The sequence below is a fragment of the Halichoeres trimaculatus genome, unplaced genomic scaffold, assembly GCF_033239565.1.
Source record: "Halichoeres trimaculatus isolate MK-OKI-2021-1 unplaced genomic scaffold, fHalTri1.1 fHalTri1_scaffold_4, whole genome shotgun sequence".
Lineage (NCBI taxonomy): Eukaryota > Metazoa > Chordata > Actinopteri > Labriformes > Labridae > Halichoeres > Halichoeres trimaculatus.
The window spans coordinates 1,626,814-1,644,874 of record NW_027437182.1 but is presented as its reverse complement, the minus strand read 5'-3'; the positions used below and the strand labels follow the sequence as shown (position 1 = coordinate 1,644,874).

Here is an 18,061-nt window from a genome sequence, read left to right as displayed (position 1 = left end):
AAATACATTTTTCTGGACTGGTCAGGTGAATGCGGCTAAGATTAAATAAAATAAGACAATTTTTACTAAAATAAGACAAAACGCTTGGTTAAAATTCAGCTTTTACAGTGTTGTAAAATAAATAATATTGAAATATGTTGAAATCTATGACATAATTTTGAAAAAGAAATGAAAATAAAAAAATATTGAACCTGAAAAAAGCGACAAAAAAATTCAACCTTCATGCACACCATTTATTTGCATAATTTCAAGAGTTTATGGATTCATTAAGCAAATAAATTAAGCCTCTTGGACTTTGTTTACACTAAATATTATATATATATATTTTAATTCACAAATACAGAAGTGCAAGCAGATCAAAGAATGCATAACTGAATCTAATGACGGCTGTCATATCAGAACTTAACTGGTATTATTATAAATAAATTAATATAATATAAATTATAATGTATATAAATATAAATTAAAATTAGTTTCAACTTTATTTTTTATATTTTTTTTTTTATTTTTTTTTTATTTTATATTATATTTATATTTTTTATATATATTTATTTATTATTTTATATTTTTTTTATTAATTTCTTCCTTTCTAAAGACTATGGTTTATTACTTTCCTTATCCGTCTTGTTTCTTTTTTATTTGTTGGACTAACTGTGTGTCATTACCATGAAAAATACAAATAATAATTATGATAATTTGAAAATAATTCACTGATTTTTTTAATTTTTTTTTTTTTTTTTCAAGTTTTTAAATCCTTAAAGCTCATTTTCTTGGATTTAATAAATTAGCTGATTTTCTGACAGATCCCTTTAAGTTTGGGTAAAGACTTTTATTTTGAAAAACAGCCCATCCAGGTAGTTTTGATGAACGAATTTGGCATTTTTCACATTTCATCCAACACTTTTAGTTTATTTTTTTATCCTACATCATCATCACATTTAGTCTTTCCAGTGTTTTCCTCTTGGTTGCTTTAATCATCATTTAGTTAATTTGTCATATCGCTTCATCATCGTAAAAAACAGGATTTTACTGTGAGTCAGGGTCAGAAGTCAGGTAAAAGTTAATGATTATGAAATGATTAAGGATTTTGTTTCAGCCTGTTTAGAAACTTGTTTTAAACTTTGAGTCTTTCAGAAATTAAAATCGTTAACATCAGGATTTGGATCAGGTGGAAGAAAAAAGTCTGTGTGTCTCTAAATGTTCGTCTCCAGCCGAACCAGTGTCCTGGTTGTGTGTTTACTGGACTCCACAGCTGGTGTGTCTGCAGCAGAGCAGGAAGGAGAGTGTGCTGTGGTCCCGCTGCAGTAAAAGCTCTCAGCACCTCCCTGCTGCACCTCCCTGCTGCACCTCCCTGCTGCACCTCCCTGCTGCACCTCCCTGCTGCAGGCCCACCGACACCTCATTGGAATTCACCGCTTTGAAGCAAAAACTAAATGACTCGAATATAAACTGTAACGTAAGCAACTTCAGCTGTGGAGACTGTGTGTGTGTGTGAGTGTGTGTGAGAGTGTGTGTGTGTGTCCCAGCAACAATAGCTCCTTAAATCAGGGCAGAATGAGCGCGTCCTGCTGCAGTTTGGACGTGGAGCGCCCACAGTCAGAGCAGATTAGGGAGCGGCGTGCAGAGAGGAAGCTCCTGCTCAGGGAGCGCGGCGAGGAAAAACACCTCCATGTTCTCACTAATCTGCGCACATGTTGAGGGATTCTGCAGCAGGTCTGGCGCTGTTACAACAACAGCCTCTGATTAAATTAGCATTGCTAACCTCGGCCTTCACAGAGCAATTAATCCTCAGCGTTTGGCTGAATAAACAGGGCAATACATCGCCGCGCCGCTGTCAGACAGCTCGGACACTTTACATCTGTTGGCCGGGAGCAGGCGGGCGGCGTGCTAAGTGTTAGCGTGGCGTTTCGGCCACTTAGCAAAGCAAATGAGGAATAAAAGGAGAGGGAATAATTCAGAGAGGAGAGCCGGGAGAGTCGGAGCTCTCCTCGTAAATCCTGCTGGATTTATGGCCCAAAGTTGTTACAGAGCGTTTGACGTTTTTCACTTGTTCAAGTTTAAATCAGAGGAAATAAAACAGAGAAACACAAAGTGTAACCTCCACTGTGTGTGTGTGTGTGAATCAGTGACAGACTGTTTCTGCTCTTCTCAGACCGTTTGATGAGTTTCAGACAAATATCACCGACACAGCAAGGTCGGTTTACCCCTGGAAATTTCTTTACTAAGAGAAAACTTCTCGAAGAAACAAGCCTCTTTTTTCAGCTGAAATCAAACAGAGCGTGAGCCAGAGGCTACGGGGAGAAAAACGCCAATCCAAGGAAAAGTGTGGCTGTGAAATCCCTGAATCAGTCTGAACAACCTTAAAATAAAACCACATCTTTATGAGACCTGCTGAAATAATGAGGTCATCACTTAACCTTCTCCTGACTGGCTCATGAGTCAACAGGGAGGCGGGGCCTCAAACACCAACTTCTACTTCCACAGGGCTGGACAATCAGAGGGAAGGGGGTTTGTGGAGCAGGAGTCTTAAAGAGACAGCAGCTTTCGTACAATGAAGGATAAGTGTAACGATAAAAACAAAAAACAAACAGAAAAAGAGATTAAATCACTTGATAAACCCTATAGATTAAGTTTATAAATATATATATATATAAATATATATATATATATATATATATATATATATATATATATATATATATATATATATATATATATATATAAATATATATATATATATATATATATAAATATATATATATATATATATATATATATATACATAAATTTACAAAAATAAAGTAAAATATTAAATATATATATATATATATATATATAAATATATATATATATTTATATATATATATAAATAAATATATATTTATATACTTAATATTTTACTTTATTTTTGTAAATTAAAATTTTTAATAAAGTAAAATATTAAATATATATATATATATATATATATATATATATATATATATATATATATATATATATATATATATATATATATATATATATATGTAAATGAATATGAATTTTTATTCTTGTAAATTTATGACTTGAGTCTTGGAAGTTTATGACTTTATGCTCGTATATTTATGACTTTTTATTTTTGTGAATTTATGAATTTTTATTCCTGTTAATTGAAGACAGTATCTTTGTAATTTTTTTTATTTTATTTAAGACAATAAATCCATGTAAATAAAACTTTTTTGTTAAAATTCTGACTTTATTTTCATAAATATATGACTTTTTATTCTTGTATATTTATGACTTAAGTCTAGGAAGATTATGACTTTATGCTCATATATTTATGAATTTTTATTTTTGTGAAATTATGACTTTTTATATTTTATTATATAAATGTAACTTTTTTTGTAAAATTCTGACTTTATTTTCCTAAATATATGACTTTTTTTTTGTCTTATTTTGCGTTTTTGTTCTTGGTAATTAACTTTTTTGTTCTTTTAGTACAGCAAGGCAATTTAAAGTGCTTTACAGAGAAAACAAAAAGAAAACAATTAAAATTTAATAAAAAAGCAGATAAAAAAAATAAGATTTAATAAAACAAAATAAAATTTTAAAAAAAGTAACAAAAAGAATTGTTAAAAGGCAGCCGTAAAAAGGTGAGTCTTTAACCTGGATTTAAAGGAGCAGAGTTTCAGCAGACCTGATATTTTCTGGCAGTTTGTTCCAGATATTTGGAGCATAGAAGCTGAATGCTGCCTCTCCATTTTTGTGACTTTGTTTTCATTAATTCATGACCTTTTCTCTGAATTTATAACTTTTTATTCCCATAAGTTATATGGCGTAAGCTTTTTTAAATGTTTGACTTTAGCTTTGTTAATTCACAGCTTTTTTTCTCCTAAATTTATACCTCTCTGTTTTGCACATTTATAAGATTTATACTTTGAATTTATTTGTTTATTTATTTTAACGTGGCCTTCATCCTTTGTTGTAGTTTCAGATAGAGACTGACGTTAGGGTTTCCTAAATCACCAGGGAAAGAAAAATACAGATTTTCCTGAGCTTAAAATCATGTAAAGATACTACGGAGGCACCAGAGGGACAAAATAAAGACTGAAAAAAAGCACAATACCCCTCTTTAATGTCCTCATGTTTGTGCTGCTTCCTCATGGTCTGGATAAGTGACGGTATCAATAAACGATCAACACACTGACAAACCTCATCTGTGACTGTTTACATCCGGGTAGTAGAGCTTAATAGCATCATGGAAACAGCTCCAGCTGGTGGAGGGAGGCTGAACTTCAGCTTTAACACAACATGCATGTGTGATCTCACCTCTCATTGGTTGAGCTGTGTTGAGGTACGTCTGCTCCACGTTTGGTGCCATGAAGTTAAACCCGGACGACCGAGCTCTGACGTCCGACGACCTCCTCAGAGACACACGGGACGGCTCCCTCTCCACTGAAACACACACACACACACACAGATGTAGGTGTTACCTGTGACCTCTGACCTCCTGCCTGGTCAGTCTCAGAGCGTCTGATCTGAACGCCTGACTTAGTTTTCCCGTCACACGCTCCCTGCAGATAACGCGGCCTCAGAAAGCGCTGGAATATAAAAACTTGTTTGTGAACTTCTCGGGTCACCACTCCTCTTTGTTTTCTCCAGTAATGAAATAAAACTTTGTCTGCAGCAGATAAGACTCGCGCTCTGCTCCTCTTGTTTCTCTCCGGCCCGCGGGCTGACCGGTGCAGGCCGCCGGCCCATCGCCAGACACAAAAAATGACCCCGCAGCGGGAGAATTAATCTCTCAGGACGCCGGTGGAGGAGGAATCACAGCTTTCTGTGCAGCCGGGGAAAATTACAGCCAGTCGAAAACAAATTTGTCATCTTAATCTGAGAGAGGACAGAGAGGCCGAGCAGAGGAAGTTTAACACGGAGTTAACTTCTGAGACACAGGAGGGCGTTTCAGGAGCTCAGCCTCAGATATTAACCACAGAAAGACTCTGACACACTCTCTGTCTAAATACGTAAAGATTCACCGTCTGATAATAAACATTCAGCTCTTTAAACAACTCAGATTTTATTTTCAGTGACTCGTTTTCTTCTTCCTCTTTTTTCTCGGACCATGACTGGATTGTTTTACAGCACGGCTAAGTCGCTATGACAACACCACGCCAGCTGATGAAGTTTATCAGAGAGAAGAGAGATCTGTGTTTTTCTCTGCTGAAAACGATTTCTGTGATTAATTTTGTAGTGATGGTGGACACTGGAGCCTAACTGTCTGACAGAAAAAGGACAGAAGAGCAGAAGAAAGAGAAACAGAAGAGAGATAGAGCACAAGCTAAAGGCTAAAACACAGGTTAAAGGCAGACACATAGACTGAAGAGTAATTAACAAGCTAAAGGTTTAAACAGGAGCTAAAAGCTAAAACACAAGCTAATGGATAAAATACAGGCTAAAGGCTAACACAAGAGCTAAGGGCTAAGACATAAGCAAAATGATACAACACAGGCTATTGGATTAAACACAAGCTTAAGAGTAAAACTCAAGCAAAAGGCTGAGACATGGGCTAAAGGCCAAAATACAAGCTAAAGGATAAAATACAGGCTAAATGCTAAAAAAGAGCAAAATGCTTTAACACAACAAGCCAAAGGCTAAAACAAGAGCCAAGAGCTAAGACATGAGTTAAAAGATAAGCTACAGGCTAAAGGCTTAAACACAATCTAAATGGTTAAATACAAGCTTTAGGTAAAAACAAGCGCTAATGGCTAAAACAGAAGCTAATGGAAAAAATACATGCTGAAGGCTCAATCAGTAGCTAAAGGCTAAAACAATGGTTAAAGGCCAAAACAGAAGCTAAAGACAAAAAACACAAGCTAAAGGATTAAACGGGAGCTAAAGGCTGAAACCAAAGCTAATGGATAAAATACAGGCTTAAGGCTAAATTAAGAGCTAAGGGCTAAGACATAAGATAAAGGTTACAATGCAGGCTTTAGGATTAAACAGAAGCTATAGGGTAAAACACAAGCTAAAGGCTAAAATGCAAGCAAAAGGCTAAAGTGCAAGCTTAAGGCTAAAACACAAGCTAAAGGCTGAAACACAGGTTAAAGGCTTAAAGACTAGCTAAAGGGTATAACAAGCACTACAGGCAAAAACACAAGCTAATGGAGAGAAATACAGGCTAAAGGCTTAAACACAAGCTAAAGGCTAAAACATAGGCTAAAGGCTTAAACGAGGGCTAAAGGATAAAATACATGCTAAAGGCCTAAACCAAAGCTGAAGGCTAAAACACAGACTAAAGGCTAGCACAAGAGCTAAAGGCCAAAACACAATTTTTAAGCTAAAACAAGAGCAATGGGATAAAATACAGGCTAAAGGGTAAAACATAAGCTAAAGGCTAAAACACAAGCTAATGGATAAAGTATAGGCTAAACACTTAAACAAAAGCTTAAGGCTAAAACAAGAGCTAAAGGCTAATCCCAGGTTAATGTGTTTGTGCTAACGTTGTCTCCAACCCACAGTCAGCAGTTATTCTGCAGTGGTCTGTTCAAACTTGAGAGTCTATCAATAAAATGAAGAGCCAGGTTACGTTAGCTCTGCTTGGTGAGGTTGGAGTTGGTAGATGAGCTCTGGTAGGACAGAACCAGGATTCACTAACGTTACACGTGACAGACACGTCTCAGAGCACCGGGCTGTGAGGAGAGAGAAATATAGCAGCTGCTAAACTACGCTACAAACTGACAAAGTTAGCTTGTTGTCAGGTTTCAAAGTGTAGCTCCACCTAGCTGTTGATAAATACCTCACCTCATGGAGCTGGATCTGGGAAAAAGTGCGCTTACCTACCTACGTGGCTCAGATTAAGTCTGTGTGAGTTTTTTAATACCTGCTAAAATAAAATTTCCCTGCGTTTGGCGGGTTGGTGGGTAGAGCTCTGGTTTTTACCTCGTACTTTTGCTACGTAAGGCGACCCTGAGTGTCTTGAAAAACGCCCAAAAATAAAACGTATCATCATCATCATTAATGAGACAATTTTAACTGAACTCAAATCTCTTTCCTCCAATCAGAGCGTCCACGCTCCACCTTTACCTTTGTCCAGGGATCTCTCCAGGACTCGCTGCTTCTTCCTGACCACCGACAGAACCACGGTCTGACCCGTCTGCTTCATCACCTCCAGAACCTCCTGATTGGTCAGACCGTGGAGACTGATGCCGTCCAGCTGCTCACACACACACACACACACACACAGAGTGAGTATTTAACGAGGTGTAAAGGATCAAACTGTAAAGCGGGTAGAGGAGGTCGTACAGCGATCAGGCGGTCGTGGATCCGGATGTTTCCGCTCTGATCCGCGGCGCTTCCAGGAACCACGTGTTTCACGAAGACTCCGACGGCGTCTGGAGGAGAGACAGAGTCCAGCTCAGTGGGTCAGGGGATTGTCTTATTTATCACCTTTAGAGAAGCTGCTCAGTCCCGTGGTGGATCAGGACCTGGACTCCTGGAGTCCTGCTCCCGTCCTACCTTGGCTGGTCAGCGGGTTGTGTCCCACGATGGAGATGCCGAGGCTCTGCCCCTCCTTCTTGGTGAGGGAGACTTCGTGGATCTCGTAACCCTCCAGGTTGGGCTGAAACCAAACAGAGACAGGAAGTCGTTACTCGTGGTTTGACCGATCTACGAGGACGACGGGACATCACTTCATCCAGAAATGTCAAGTCCCTGATCCTCACCGTCTTGCTGGGGCGGCGTTGAGGCGGCAGCTCAGGGACTCTGGGGGGTAAGGAGGAGATAGGGGCGGAGTCAGGAGGAGGTGGAGGAGGCGGAGCAGCTGACCTCTGACCCTTCGGATCCCTGGCGATCAGCATGGTCACATGACTCCCGCAGCCCTGCAGCACCTTGACCACCTGGTCGCTGGTGAGTCCGCTGGTGGGAGTGGCTCCGATACGCAGGATGTGGTCACCTGTCCTGAGACGCCCGTCCTGATTGGAGGAGAGCCAATAAAGAGCTTCAAGATGGAGGAAACTGAGACAGAGGATCTAAAGGGACTGTGAGGAGGATTGAGACTGCAGCGCCACCTTATAGCTTGTGTTTTAGCCTTTAGCTCATGTTTTAATCTTTGGATTCTTATTTAGCCATTAGCTCTTGTTTTAACCGTACACTCATATTTAAGCCTAAAGCTCATTTTTAGCCTTTAGCTCATGATTTAGCCTTTAGCTTGTGTTTGAGCCTTTAGCTCAGAATTTAGCCTTTATCTTGTGTTTAAGCCTTTATCTCATGTTTTAATATTTGGATTCTTATTTAGCCATTAGCTCTCGTTTCAACCTTATGCTCATATTTAAGCCTTAAGCTCATGATTAAGCCTTTTGTTTGTGTATCAGCCTAAAGCTCATTTTTTAGCCTTTAGCTTGTGTTTTAGCCTTTAGCCTGTGTTTTAGCCTTTATCTCATGTTTCAGCCTTTAGCTTGTGTTTTAGCCTTTATCTCATGTTTTAATATTTGGATTCTTATTTAGCCATTAGCTCTCGTTTCAACCTTATGCTCATATTTAAGCCTTAAGCTCATGATTAAGCCTTTTGTTTGTGTATCAGCCTAAAGCTCATTTTTTAGCCTTTAGCTCAAATTTAAGCCTTTATCTTGTGTTTTAGCCTTTTGTCTGTGTTATAGCCTTTAGCCCAAGTTTAAATCTTTGGATTCTGTTTTAACTTTTAGCTCATGTTTTAGTCTTAAGCACATTTTTTAGTCTTGAGCTTGTGTTTCAGCCTTTAGCTCATATATTAGCTCCTAGCTTGTGTTTAAACCTTTAGCTCGTGTTTAAACCTTTGAACTCTGTTTTAACCTTTAGCTCATGTTTTAGCATTTAGCATGTATTTTAGCCTTGAGCTCGTGTTTTAAACTTTGGCTTATGTTTTGGCCTTTGGCTTGCGTTTTAGCCTTAGGCTAATTTTTTGGCCTTTAGCTTGCGTTTTAGCCTTAGTCTACTTTTTTAGCCTTTAGCTTGTCTTTTAGCCTTTAGCTTATGATTTAGCCTTTAGCCTGTGTTTTAGAATTTATTATATATTTTAGCCTTTAGCTAATGTTATAGTTTTTAGCTCATGTTTTAGCCTTTAGCTAATGTTATAGTTTTTAGCTCATGTTTTAGCCTTTAGCTAATGTTATAGTTTTTAGCTCATGTTTTAGCCTTTAGCTAATCTTATAGTTTTTAGCTCATGTTTTAGCCTTTAGCCTGTTTTCAGCCTTTAGCTCATAGAGACTTAGACGTGCTCTAAATCTATCTGGTCCTGCTCGACCTAAGCTAAGAAGTAGAATTCAGGAATAACCTTTTTTGGTGCCGATAATCTCATTTCAAAGTGTGGATTAGGATCAGGAATATATCTAGAAAGAAGACTTTTCTAGATCACTTAGAAACTCCTGCTAAGTTTCTATAAATAAAGTGTTTCACTTCTTTCAGGGAGCTCATGAAGCCAAGGAGGAAGAGGAGGAGGAGGAAGGTTTCTCACCCTGTCGGCCACGCTGTTAGGGAGGAGCGTCCGGACCACCACGCCGCTCGTCTTCCCTCCCACGATGCCGAAGCCCAAACCTGATCCATCGTTCAGCAGCTCGATCTCCTCCACATGACCCCACTGATCCTGAAACATGGACCACATCGTTAGGAAGGTCCACACCTGGATCCTTCCACTGAAAACCAGATCCAGAGGTTTCTGAATGAGACGGTTTATGATGATGAGACGTGTTAATAATCTTTGTTCGGTTGTTTCCTCAGTGAGTCTCAGCAGCTGCTCAGGGAGCATCCATCGTCCTCAGGTGAGAGGTCTTTAACCTGAACCTCTGCAGGTAATTACAGCTCAGAGCATTTCCTGCTGTCTGATAGCAGCTGATCAATGAGAGGCTGCACACACACACACACACACACACACACACACACACACACACACACACACACACACACACACACACACACAGAAGCTGTGTGTCTTTATGAGTGTGTTCTCTGTGCTCTTAATACAGCTCTGATCTGATCCAGGAGGTCCCACTAATACTCATCAAACACACCTCCTCCTCCTCCTCCTCCTCCTCCTCCTCCTCCTCCTCCTCCTCCTCCTCCCCCTGATCATCATCTTCATCGTCCTCCCTCTCCTCCTTCATTCCTCCTACTTTTCTCCTCTTCTGTATACTCCTCACCCACTTCACACCTCCTCATCCTCCACTTGTTCTTCCTCCATGAAGAAAAGTGGGAGTGGACCAGCTCTAAAAGTTCCTGGTTTAAGCAAAAAGTGTTTTCAGACTTATTAAAAAAGTTCCTGGTCTAAAAAGAAAGTGTCAGCAGACTCATCCTAAAAGTTCCTGGTCTGTGGGAAAAGCATCTTCAGACCTATTCTAAAGGTTCCTGGTCTGTTTGGAAAGTTACTGTAGACTCATTCCAAAAGTTCCTGGTCTAAGGAGAATGTGTCTGCAGACTCATTGTAATAGTTCCTGGTTTAAGCAAAAAGCGTTTTCAGACTTATTCTAAAGGTTCCTGGTCTAAAAAGAAAGTGTCAGCAGACTCATCCTGAAGGTTCCTGGTCTGAGAGGGAAGTGTCAGCAGACTCTTTGTAATGGTTCCTGGTTTAAGCAAAAAGTGTTTTCAGACTCATCCTAAAGGTTCCTGGTCTGTTTGGAAAGTGATTGTAGACTCATTTCAAAAGTTCCTGGTCTAAGGAGAAAGTGTCTACAGACTTAATCTAAAGGTTCCTGGTTTAAGCAAAAGCGTTATCAGACTTATTCTAAAGGTTCCTGGTCGGTGGGAAAAGCGTCTTCAGACCTGTTCTACAGGTTCCTGGTCTAAGAGAAAGTGTCTGTAGAGTAATTCTTAAGGTTCCTGGTCTGAAGAGAAAGTGTCTGAAGAGTTATTCTACAGGTTCCTGGTCTGAGAAGATAGTGTCTGAATACTCTTTGTAAAAGTTCTTGGTCTGTGGGGTAGGGGTCTGCAGATTCTTTGTAATGGTTCCTTGTTGAAGCAAAAAGCATTTTCAGACTTATTTTTAAGGTTCCTGGACTGTTGAGAAAGTGTCTGCAGAGTCATTCTAAAGGTTCCTGGTAGCAGGAGAAGGTGTCTCCAGATAAATTCTAAAAGTTCCTGGTCTGAGCAAAAAGCATTTTCAGACTTATTCCAAAGGTTCCTGGTCTGTTGGGAAAATCTCTGCATGCTCATTCTAAGGGTCCTGGTCTGTTGGAAAAGTGTCTGCAGACTCATTTCAAAAGTTCCTGGTCTACGGAGAAAGTGTCTGCAGAGTCATTCTAAAGGTTCCTGGTAGCAGGAGAAGGTGTCTCCAGATAAATTCTAAAAGTTCCTGGTCTGAGCAAAAAGCATTTTCAGACTTATTCCAAAGGTTCCTGGTCTGTTGGGAAAGTGTCTGTAGACTCATTCCAAAAGTTCCTGGTCTAAGGAGAAAGTGTCTACAGACTTAATCTAAAGGTTCCTGGTCTGAGAAGAATTTTTTTGCAGACTCTTTCTCTAGGTTTCTGGTCTTAGCAGAAAGTGTCTGTCGACTTATTCTGGTCTAAGGAGAAAGTGTCTACAGACTTATTCTGAAGGTTCCTGGTCTGTGGGGTAAGGGTGTCCAGACTCTTTGTAATGGTTCCTGGTGTGTGAGGACAGTGTGTCTGCTGACTTCCTCCAAAAACTTTCTGTCTGAGGACAGTGTGTCTGCAGACTTCCTCTTAAGGTTCCTGTTGTCAGGTGAAGTTCCTGCAGTGTAAAACAGTCTTTTGCTCTCTTAGAGGAGTGCTCAGTTAAAGTTTATAAACTCGTTGCGGTTGTTCTGGAGTTCATTTCCTGAGTCGAGGCGTTTTTAAAAGCCCCTTCAGCTTTCTTTAATTGCTCAATCTGTTACCTTTTATCTCCTTTCTTTCTGCTTTTCATCATTTTTAAGAGAGCGATAAATTAACTTTAAACTCTACAGTGCATTCACTGACACGCCGTCCCAATGCACCCTGGGAAAATATGCGCTAAATAGACAAAAGCTGTAAAATCATGTGTGACTCCATGATTTACGTCCGTCTTTATGAGCGACACCGTTCCTGTCAGCACGGCGCAGATTCCTGCAGAGAGGATCAGGACACAGGCTGAGACGCCGGGTCAGAACCGCTTCCTCCGGCCTGGCAGAGTCCGGGCTCACGGAGCAGAGTTAGCCGGGCCAGAAGAAGAGCAATAAAACTGAAGCAGAACGCTGTTTTCATGCCGAGGGCTCCATTAAACGTGACCTCGATAAGGAACGGGACATGAATAAAACAAAAGCAGGAGGACTGGAGGCCCGGTATGCAGGACGTGGCCTGGATCCAATGAGCCAGGAGGAGGAGGAGGAGGAGGAGGAGGAGGAGGAGGAGGACCAAACAAGAGGGACAGTGTAATCCTGTGTGATAATGACCCGACAGTGGAGCGGGGCAGAGCCATTACGGCTGAGGCTAACCTGTGATCCCAGACCACATTAACACCGCAGACCTGCTCGGCTCCGTCAGCGCCTCCTGCCTCCTCCTCAGCGCTCGCTCGCCGCTCACTCAGCGCTCTGTGTTTTCTTTTATAAATGTCAAAGTTCGGTGATATTTTCCCGTCACCTGCTCCGTCCTATAACTCAGGCGAACAGACGTTAACATTTGCTGAGGGCTGGCTCACGTTCAGTCAGAGCAACTTCTTCCTGCTCCTTAAAGAAAAACATCGTCATCAGAGTTCAATAGCAGAGCAATGCTGAGGCTGCAGTGCATGCTGGGACATGTAGGCCTTACAGAAATGAACGCATCAGTGTTCAAAAGAGAAAAACAAAAGATTTCCAGAAGTATTTTAGGAGCTGTTTGGATTTTGGGGATTTGCCGACGTCAGCGATTCCCTTTTTTGACCAATCAGGAGCAAGTCTGACCTGATTGGTCCACCGGAGCAGATACCCCCGAACCCCCTCCCCACCCACTCCCCTCTCCGGGAGGAGAATGCTGAAGTTGAAGAGCCATCACTGCTCTGTTTTTGGCTGTAAACAGCCACATAGCTCCATGCTTAAGCTTCCCATCTCAGAAGAAGACAGACTAAGTGTCTAGAGTTCATTTATCAGGAAATGTTCCAGCTACACTCAGTAAAACTGAGCATGTGTGTGCTAGTCACTTCACGGCCGACTGCTTTTCCAACTTTGGACAGTCCAACAGAGGGCTAGCCAATAGACTGGTCCTGAATCCAGGCGCATTACCAACCATCCTCCAACAAACCTGGGACCCTGGAAATGTGAGTATTTTAAATGCTGTGTGCTGTGGAGCAGATGGAAGAGCTTTTCCTCAGTGTCCCCCCTGTCTCTGTGTTAGCTTCAGGATGCTAACTTTAGCTGCAGTTAGCCTGTTGTTTTAGCCTGTAATGTTACGGTAAAGGAGCTTCTCTGTTTTCTAAACATTGTGCACTCGGAGCTCGTGGCGCCGCTCTCAGTGACGTGGAAGAGCGGGGCGGTATCAGCGGTGGCTCATTTACATATGAAGGCCACGCCCACTAAATCAGAGCGTTCTGAACAGAGGGGCTATGAGAGCCTGGAAACAATGCTGCTGTGCTTGATTTATTGGCTTTTTGGACCAAAACATGTTACTACCATTTCATGAAGACATCAATGATCCAGATTAAACTGCAGAAAAGGAGCAGGAGATGGGAACTTTAAAGTCATCACAGTCCTGATATACGAGATAATACATGAAATAAAGTTATGAATGAGGCTAAAGCCTTAATGAAGATGAATTATAATCACAGATTCCTGAGCATTTTTATTTTTTAAGAGTTAATGTGATAAAGTCGCACTGTCCGTGTCTAAAGTTGAAATAAAGACGTATTGTTTGAGATGAAGGTGGTGTGTGTGTGAACGTGTCAGTAACAGGTGGAGGGATTTGGGTTGGTAGAGTCATCCACAGTCTGACCTTTGACCCTCCCTCTCAGTGATAACCTCCTCTCCTCCCTCCTCCCCACCTGTCTGTGACTCCCCGTCATGTCGACATTCATTGATCGCCTCCTCTCAGACCTAAACACATATTGTCAGGAGCGCCGCGGCGAGCGAGCACTAAGTTGATTTCCTTACAGGCGTTAAGGTCATAAAAATCACGGCGCTGAGCGTCAGCAGACAGCTCGTCACCAACAGGAGGTCTCACTCTGATACAGAAACCAGGCCCCAAAGTGACCTCCACCTGTGATTGACGCGCTCGCTGCAGCGCCGGGTCTGAGTGACAGCCAACGGACGGCTTGTGTGTGTGAGTGTGTGTGTGTGTGTGTGTGTGAGTGTGTGTGATATGATTCACACCTCTACACTCCTGCTGCTTTAGCTCCAGCCTTAAAAAATAACTTCCTCCTGAGTCATAAAACGGAGAATAAATGTGCAAACTCAGACTTCAGCTGACGGTCACTCTCGCTGAGCAGCAGGAACTTTGTGTTTACCGCTGCTTTAACGCTCGGGTTGTATAACTTTACAGATATTATGAGCTTATTCCTCCCGTTAACAGATGCTTCAGATTCAGAAGTCACTTTATTTTACGCTTCAGCCATTTTTCTCTTTCTTTAAATCCGCTGAAAATAAAAGTTTAGTGTCCGGAGTCTTCCTCACATCTGGAGTTATACGGCGTCTTCATTTTTGAAGGATCTGCTGCAGACCGAGCTGAGTGAGCAAAACCGGATCCTGACGGACCAGGGTGTGTTTAAAGGCGAGCTGTGGACGCCTCTTACCGTGCTGATGGCGGCAGGAGGAGGTGAGGCGACATGTTGGCGGTCCCGAGCCACCACCAGATCCACCGTCTCCCCCGGCTGCTGCAGGAGGTTCAGGGCCTGCTGCTGGCTGATCCCGGCCTCCAGGGGGCTCCCGTTAATGACCAGGATCTGATCCCTCTCCTGGAGACGCCCGTCCCTGCAGCCAAGACGTGACATCAGCCACCAAGTCAGAAATGACTCGTCCTCCTACTAAAAAACAATCCTCGACAGAAGAAACTCTCGATCCAGAAAGCTAACAATCCAGAAAGCTAGCTTAGCGCTAAAACACCGCTAAAATGCTGTGGTGTCTGGGGTCTAACTCAAACAGTTTTTGGGGCCTGGAAACATAAATCGGACATTTCAATTCATCATAATTTCTGACTTCACACCATAAATGCAAAATTCTTCCCTAGAATTCCAGAATTTCCAGAATCCAGATTTTTCCAGAACTGAGATTCTAAAACAACTGGTCTAAATATTGAGAATTCTGCTTTTTCACCAATAAAAACTTACTTTCAAGAATTCTGACTTCTTTCATGTGAATTCTGGTTTTATTTACAGAACTCCAGAATTCTGAATGTTCATTTCCAGAGTTTTTACCTTTTTTTTTTCTAGAATTCTGATTTTTTTGTTTCATTCTGCCTTTTTCTTTTTCCAGAAACCTTGCCTTTTCTCTCAGAAGATTCCAGATTCATTTCAAGATTTTTCTTTTTCTTTTCTCTTTTCCAGAATTCAGATGTCTCTCAATATTCTGGTTCTTTTCCTAAATCGAGCTTTCTCCTTTCCTGATTTCTGACTGTTTTGTTTACATCTTTTTTTGTCCTAGAAACTTTTCTTTTACCAGAAATATCAAATTTTATTCTAGAATTCTACCTTTTTTTATTTAACATGTAGAATTCCGTTACTTCGACTTTCTTCCAGAATTTAAACTTCTGGAGAATTCCAGGGTTCAGACTGTTTTTTTTTTTTTTTGTATTTTTCTCTGATTTTTTCTTTTTTCAGAGACAGAATTCAGATTTTTTCTTTTGAAGAAATTCTTAGAGAATTCAGATTTTTTTTCTAGAGTTCTGACCATCATTTCAGATTTTTTAATTTTTTCATAGAATATTTGGTATTTTTTTCCCATAAATTCTGTCTCTACTCTTATCTATTTATATGTTTTTTTGAGTGTGAGGGTTCATTTTTTTCCCCAAAATTTGGTAGTTTTTTTTCCAAAGAATTCTGATTTTTGGCTCACAGACTTTTTTCCTTCAGAAATTCATCTTTTTGAAAAAAAAAAATTGAATCAGAGTTTTAAATGTTTTTTTGTAGAATTAGTTTAAAGTTCGTTAAAAAAAATGGTCATAATTGTCTGTAGATATGTATGTAGTGACACATGAAGTGGCGTTTGGCGTTTGGCGTTTGGCGTTTGGCGTTTGGCGTTTGGCGTTTGGCGTGCTGACTGGAGGACAGAAATGAGAAACACTGAACCTGTGAGCGATGCCTCCGGGCTGGATCTGTTTGACAAACACCCCCTGACTGCTGCTCCCTGCTGGGTTCAGACCCACCACGCTGAAGCCCAGACCTCCAGAGAGAGGCCGGGTCAGACTGACCCGCTCCGTGTGGCGGCCCTGCACACACACATAAACACAGGTGAACAAGCACACACACACACACACACAAACACACACACACAACCAAACGTGTCACTTTGAATTCAGGTGAGGCGCTGCGTTTGGCTCCACCCACCTTTGCAGCAGCGTGGATCCACTTCTGAAGGAGCTCTGAGGAGGGCGGGGCCTGGTGCAGGGACGGAGAGGAGCCATTGGTCAGGATGGAGGAGGAGGCGGAGAGAGTGGGCGGGGCCGAGCTGCTGGGTGAGTTCACGGCGCTCATGATCAGCTGACCCTTTTTGGAGAAACTGATGTCGCTGCAGGCGTCAGGAGGCATGCTGCTCAGCTGCAGGACCAGGAGGAGGAGAACACGTGAGAACACGTTAAAGCTTCATATGAACATTAAACACAAACAAAGAGTCGCAGAGCATCTCAGAGACACATCAAGCTTATTTAACTGTTGTTGTTTGTTGTAAACAGCTGAAAGTTCAGGAATTTTGTTAATATACAAAATTTCCAATACAGAGTAGCATAAGTACAACTGTAACTGAAGCCCACAGCCACGAGATAGCCTTGTTTTCATGAGCTTATAGAGCAAAGGAAACTCAGAGGGGTCAGGCTTGATGCTGCGTTTAACAGTCACCTCACACCTCCTCTTTGATTTTTGTCTTTAGCTGCATTAGGTATATAAAAGTGAACAAAAAGTGTCAGTTAAGGTTTCCAAAAGGTGTCACCATGCATGGTGGTGAAGGTCCCAGATCTCCTAATGCTCACTTTGAGCAGGATGACACGTTATGTCACAGAGCGAACGTCACCCAAACACCTCAGTGAGGTCGTCATCGACCACAGTCCACCACAAACAGGGAGCAGACTGCACACTCATCCAAAACTCAACACCTCTCAGCCACACCTCTCAGTCAGACATTTTTCTGGACTTTTCAGCTGAATGTGGCTCATGATTTTTAATAAAAATAAGACAAAAAAAATTGGTTACATTTCAGGTTTCGCTATGAAAAAAGTTCAAACTCTTAAAACAAAGTCCATCTCAAAACAAAGAAAAGTTAAAGTCGTTAACTATCTTTACTAAAATCACCAAAGGACCAAACTTTTTGTTCCTGGAACAAAAAGAAGAGATGGACGCCATGCAACAGTAATGACACCACAGAAAGAGACGAACTAAAGACAAAGAGGATTAAAATCACCTGGAACGTCCAGAGGCAGAGTTCTGGAATGTAGTGACATCACAAAGACAGAAAGCTCTCTGTGCTTGATGATGAACATTCTAGAACCTCACTGATGGAGCTGCAGCATAGACTGAAAGAAGATCAGTGACGATTGGAGGAGAAATAAAAATAACTGCACTACACCGGCAGACCAGCAGGGGGCGACAAAAGATGATGTCATAGAAGAAAGCGAATCCTGATCTGAAGAGCAGATTTTGACACATCTATCAAACTTAACCAGGATGACTTCACCAGGATTCCTTTTGTACGTATTTTGTGGCGTTTCCTTGGACTAAAACGGAGACTGGCCCACAAATCACCGACCCGTACCGTCCCACTTTTTGGGACCCTTCTTGATCCAACTCCAGAAGGTGGAGCTGTGTTTCTCCTGGCGGCTCACAGTCTTCCCTGAAACAAAGCTTGATTGTTCTTTGTATCAAAGAGCTACATGCCAATCACAGAGAGGACAAATTACTGGATGTCTTCCATCGTCGCTCTTTGTCTACTATGGGCGTATTCAGACCTGGACTGGTTGGTCCACTTTAA

At 41.3% G+C, this 18,061-nt stretch overlaps 1 protein-coding gene across 7 annotated transcripts in view; it reads right to left on the bottom strand.

Moving 5' to 3' along the window:
- patj (PATJ crumbs cell polarity complex component) overlaps positions 1 to 18,061 on the bottom strand; it is a 134,177-nt gene that overhangs the window by 109,815 nt on the left and 6,301 nt on the right. For all 7 annotated transcript variants that reach the window (XM_074667609.1, XM_074667615.1, XM_074667613.1 and 4 more), the window contains 9 exons: positions 16,429 to 16,638; positions 16,171 to 16,310; positions 14,680 to 14,857; positions 9,467 to 9,595; positions 7,701 to 7,949; positions 7,495 to 7,597; positions 7,282 to 7,370; positions 7,063 to 7,192; positions 4,309 to 4,434 (listed from right to left, as the gene is read on the bottom strand). In XM_074667609.1, the coding sequence (XP_074523710.1) occupies positions 4,309 to 4,434; positions 7,063 to 7,192; positions 7,282 to 7,370; positions 7,495 to 7,597; positions 7,701 to 7,949; positions 9,467 to 9,595; positions 14,680 to 14,857; positions 16,171 to 16,310; positions 16,429 to 16,638 (1,354 nt within the window). The remainder of the gene's footprint in view (positions 1 to 4,308; positions 4,435 to 7,062; positions 7,193 to 7,281; positions 7,371 to 7,494; positions 7,598 to 7,700; positions 7,950 to 9,466; positions 9,596 to 14,679; positions 14,858 to 16,170; positions 16,311 to 16,428; positions 16,639 to 18,061) is intronic.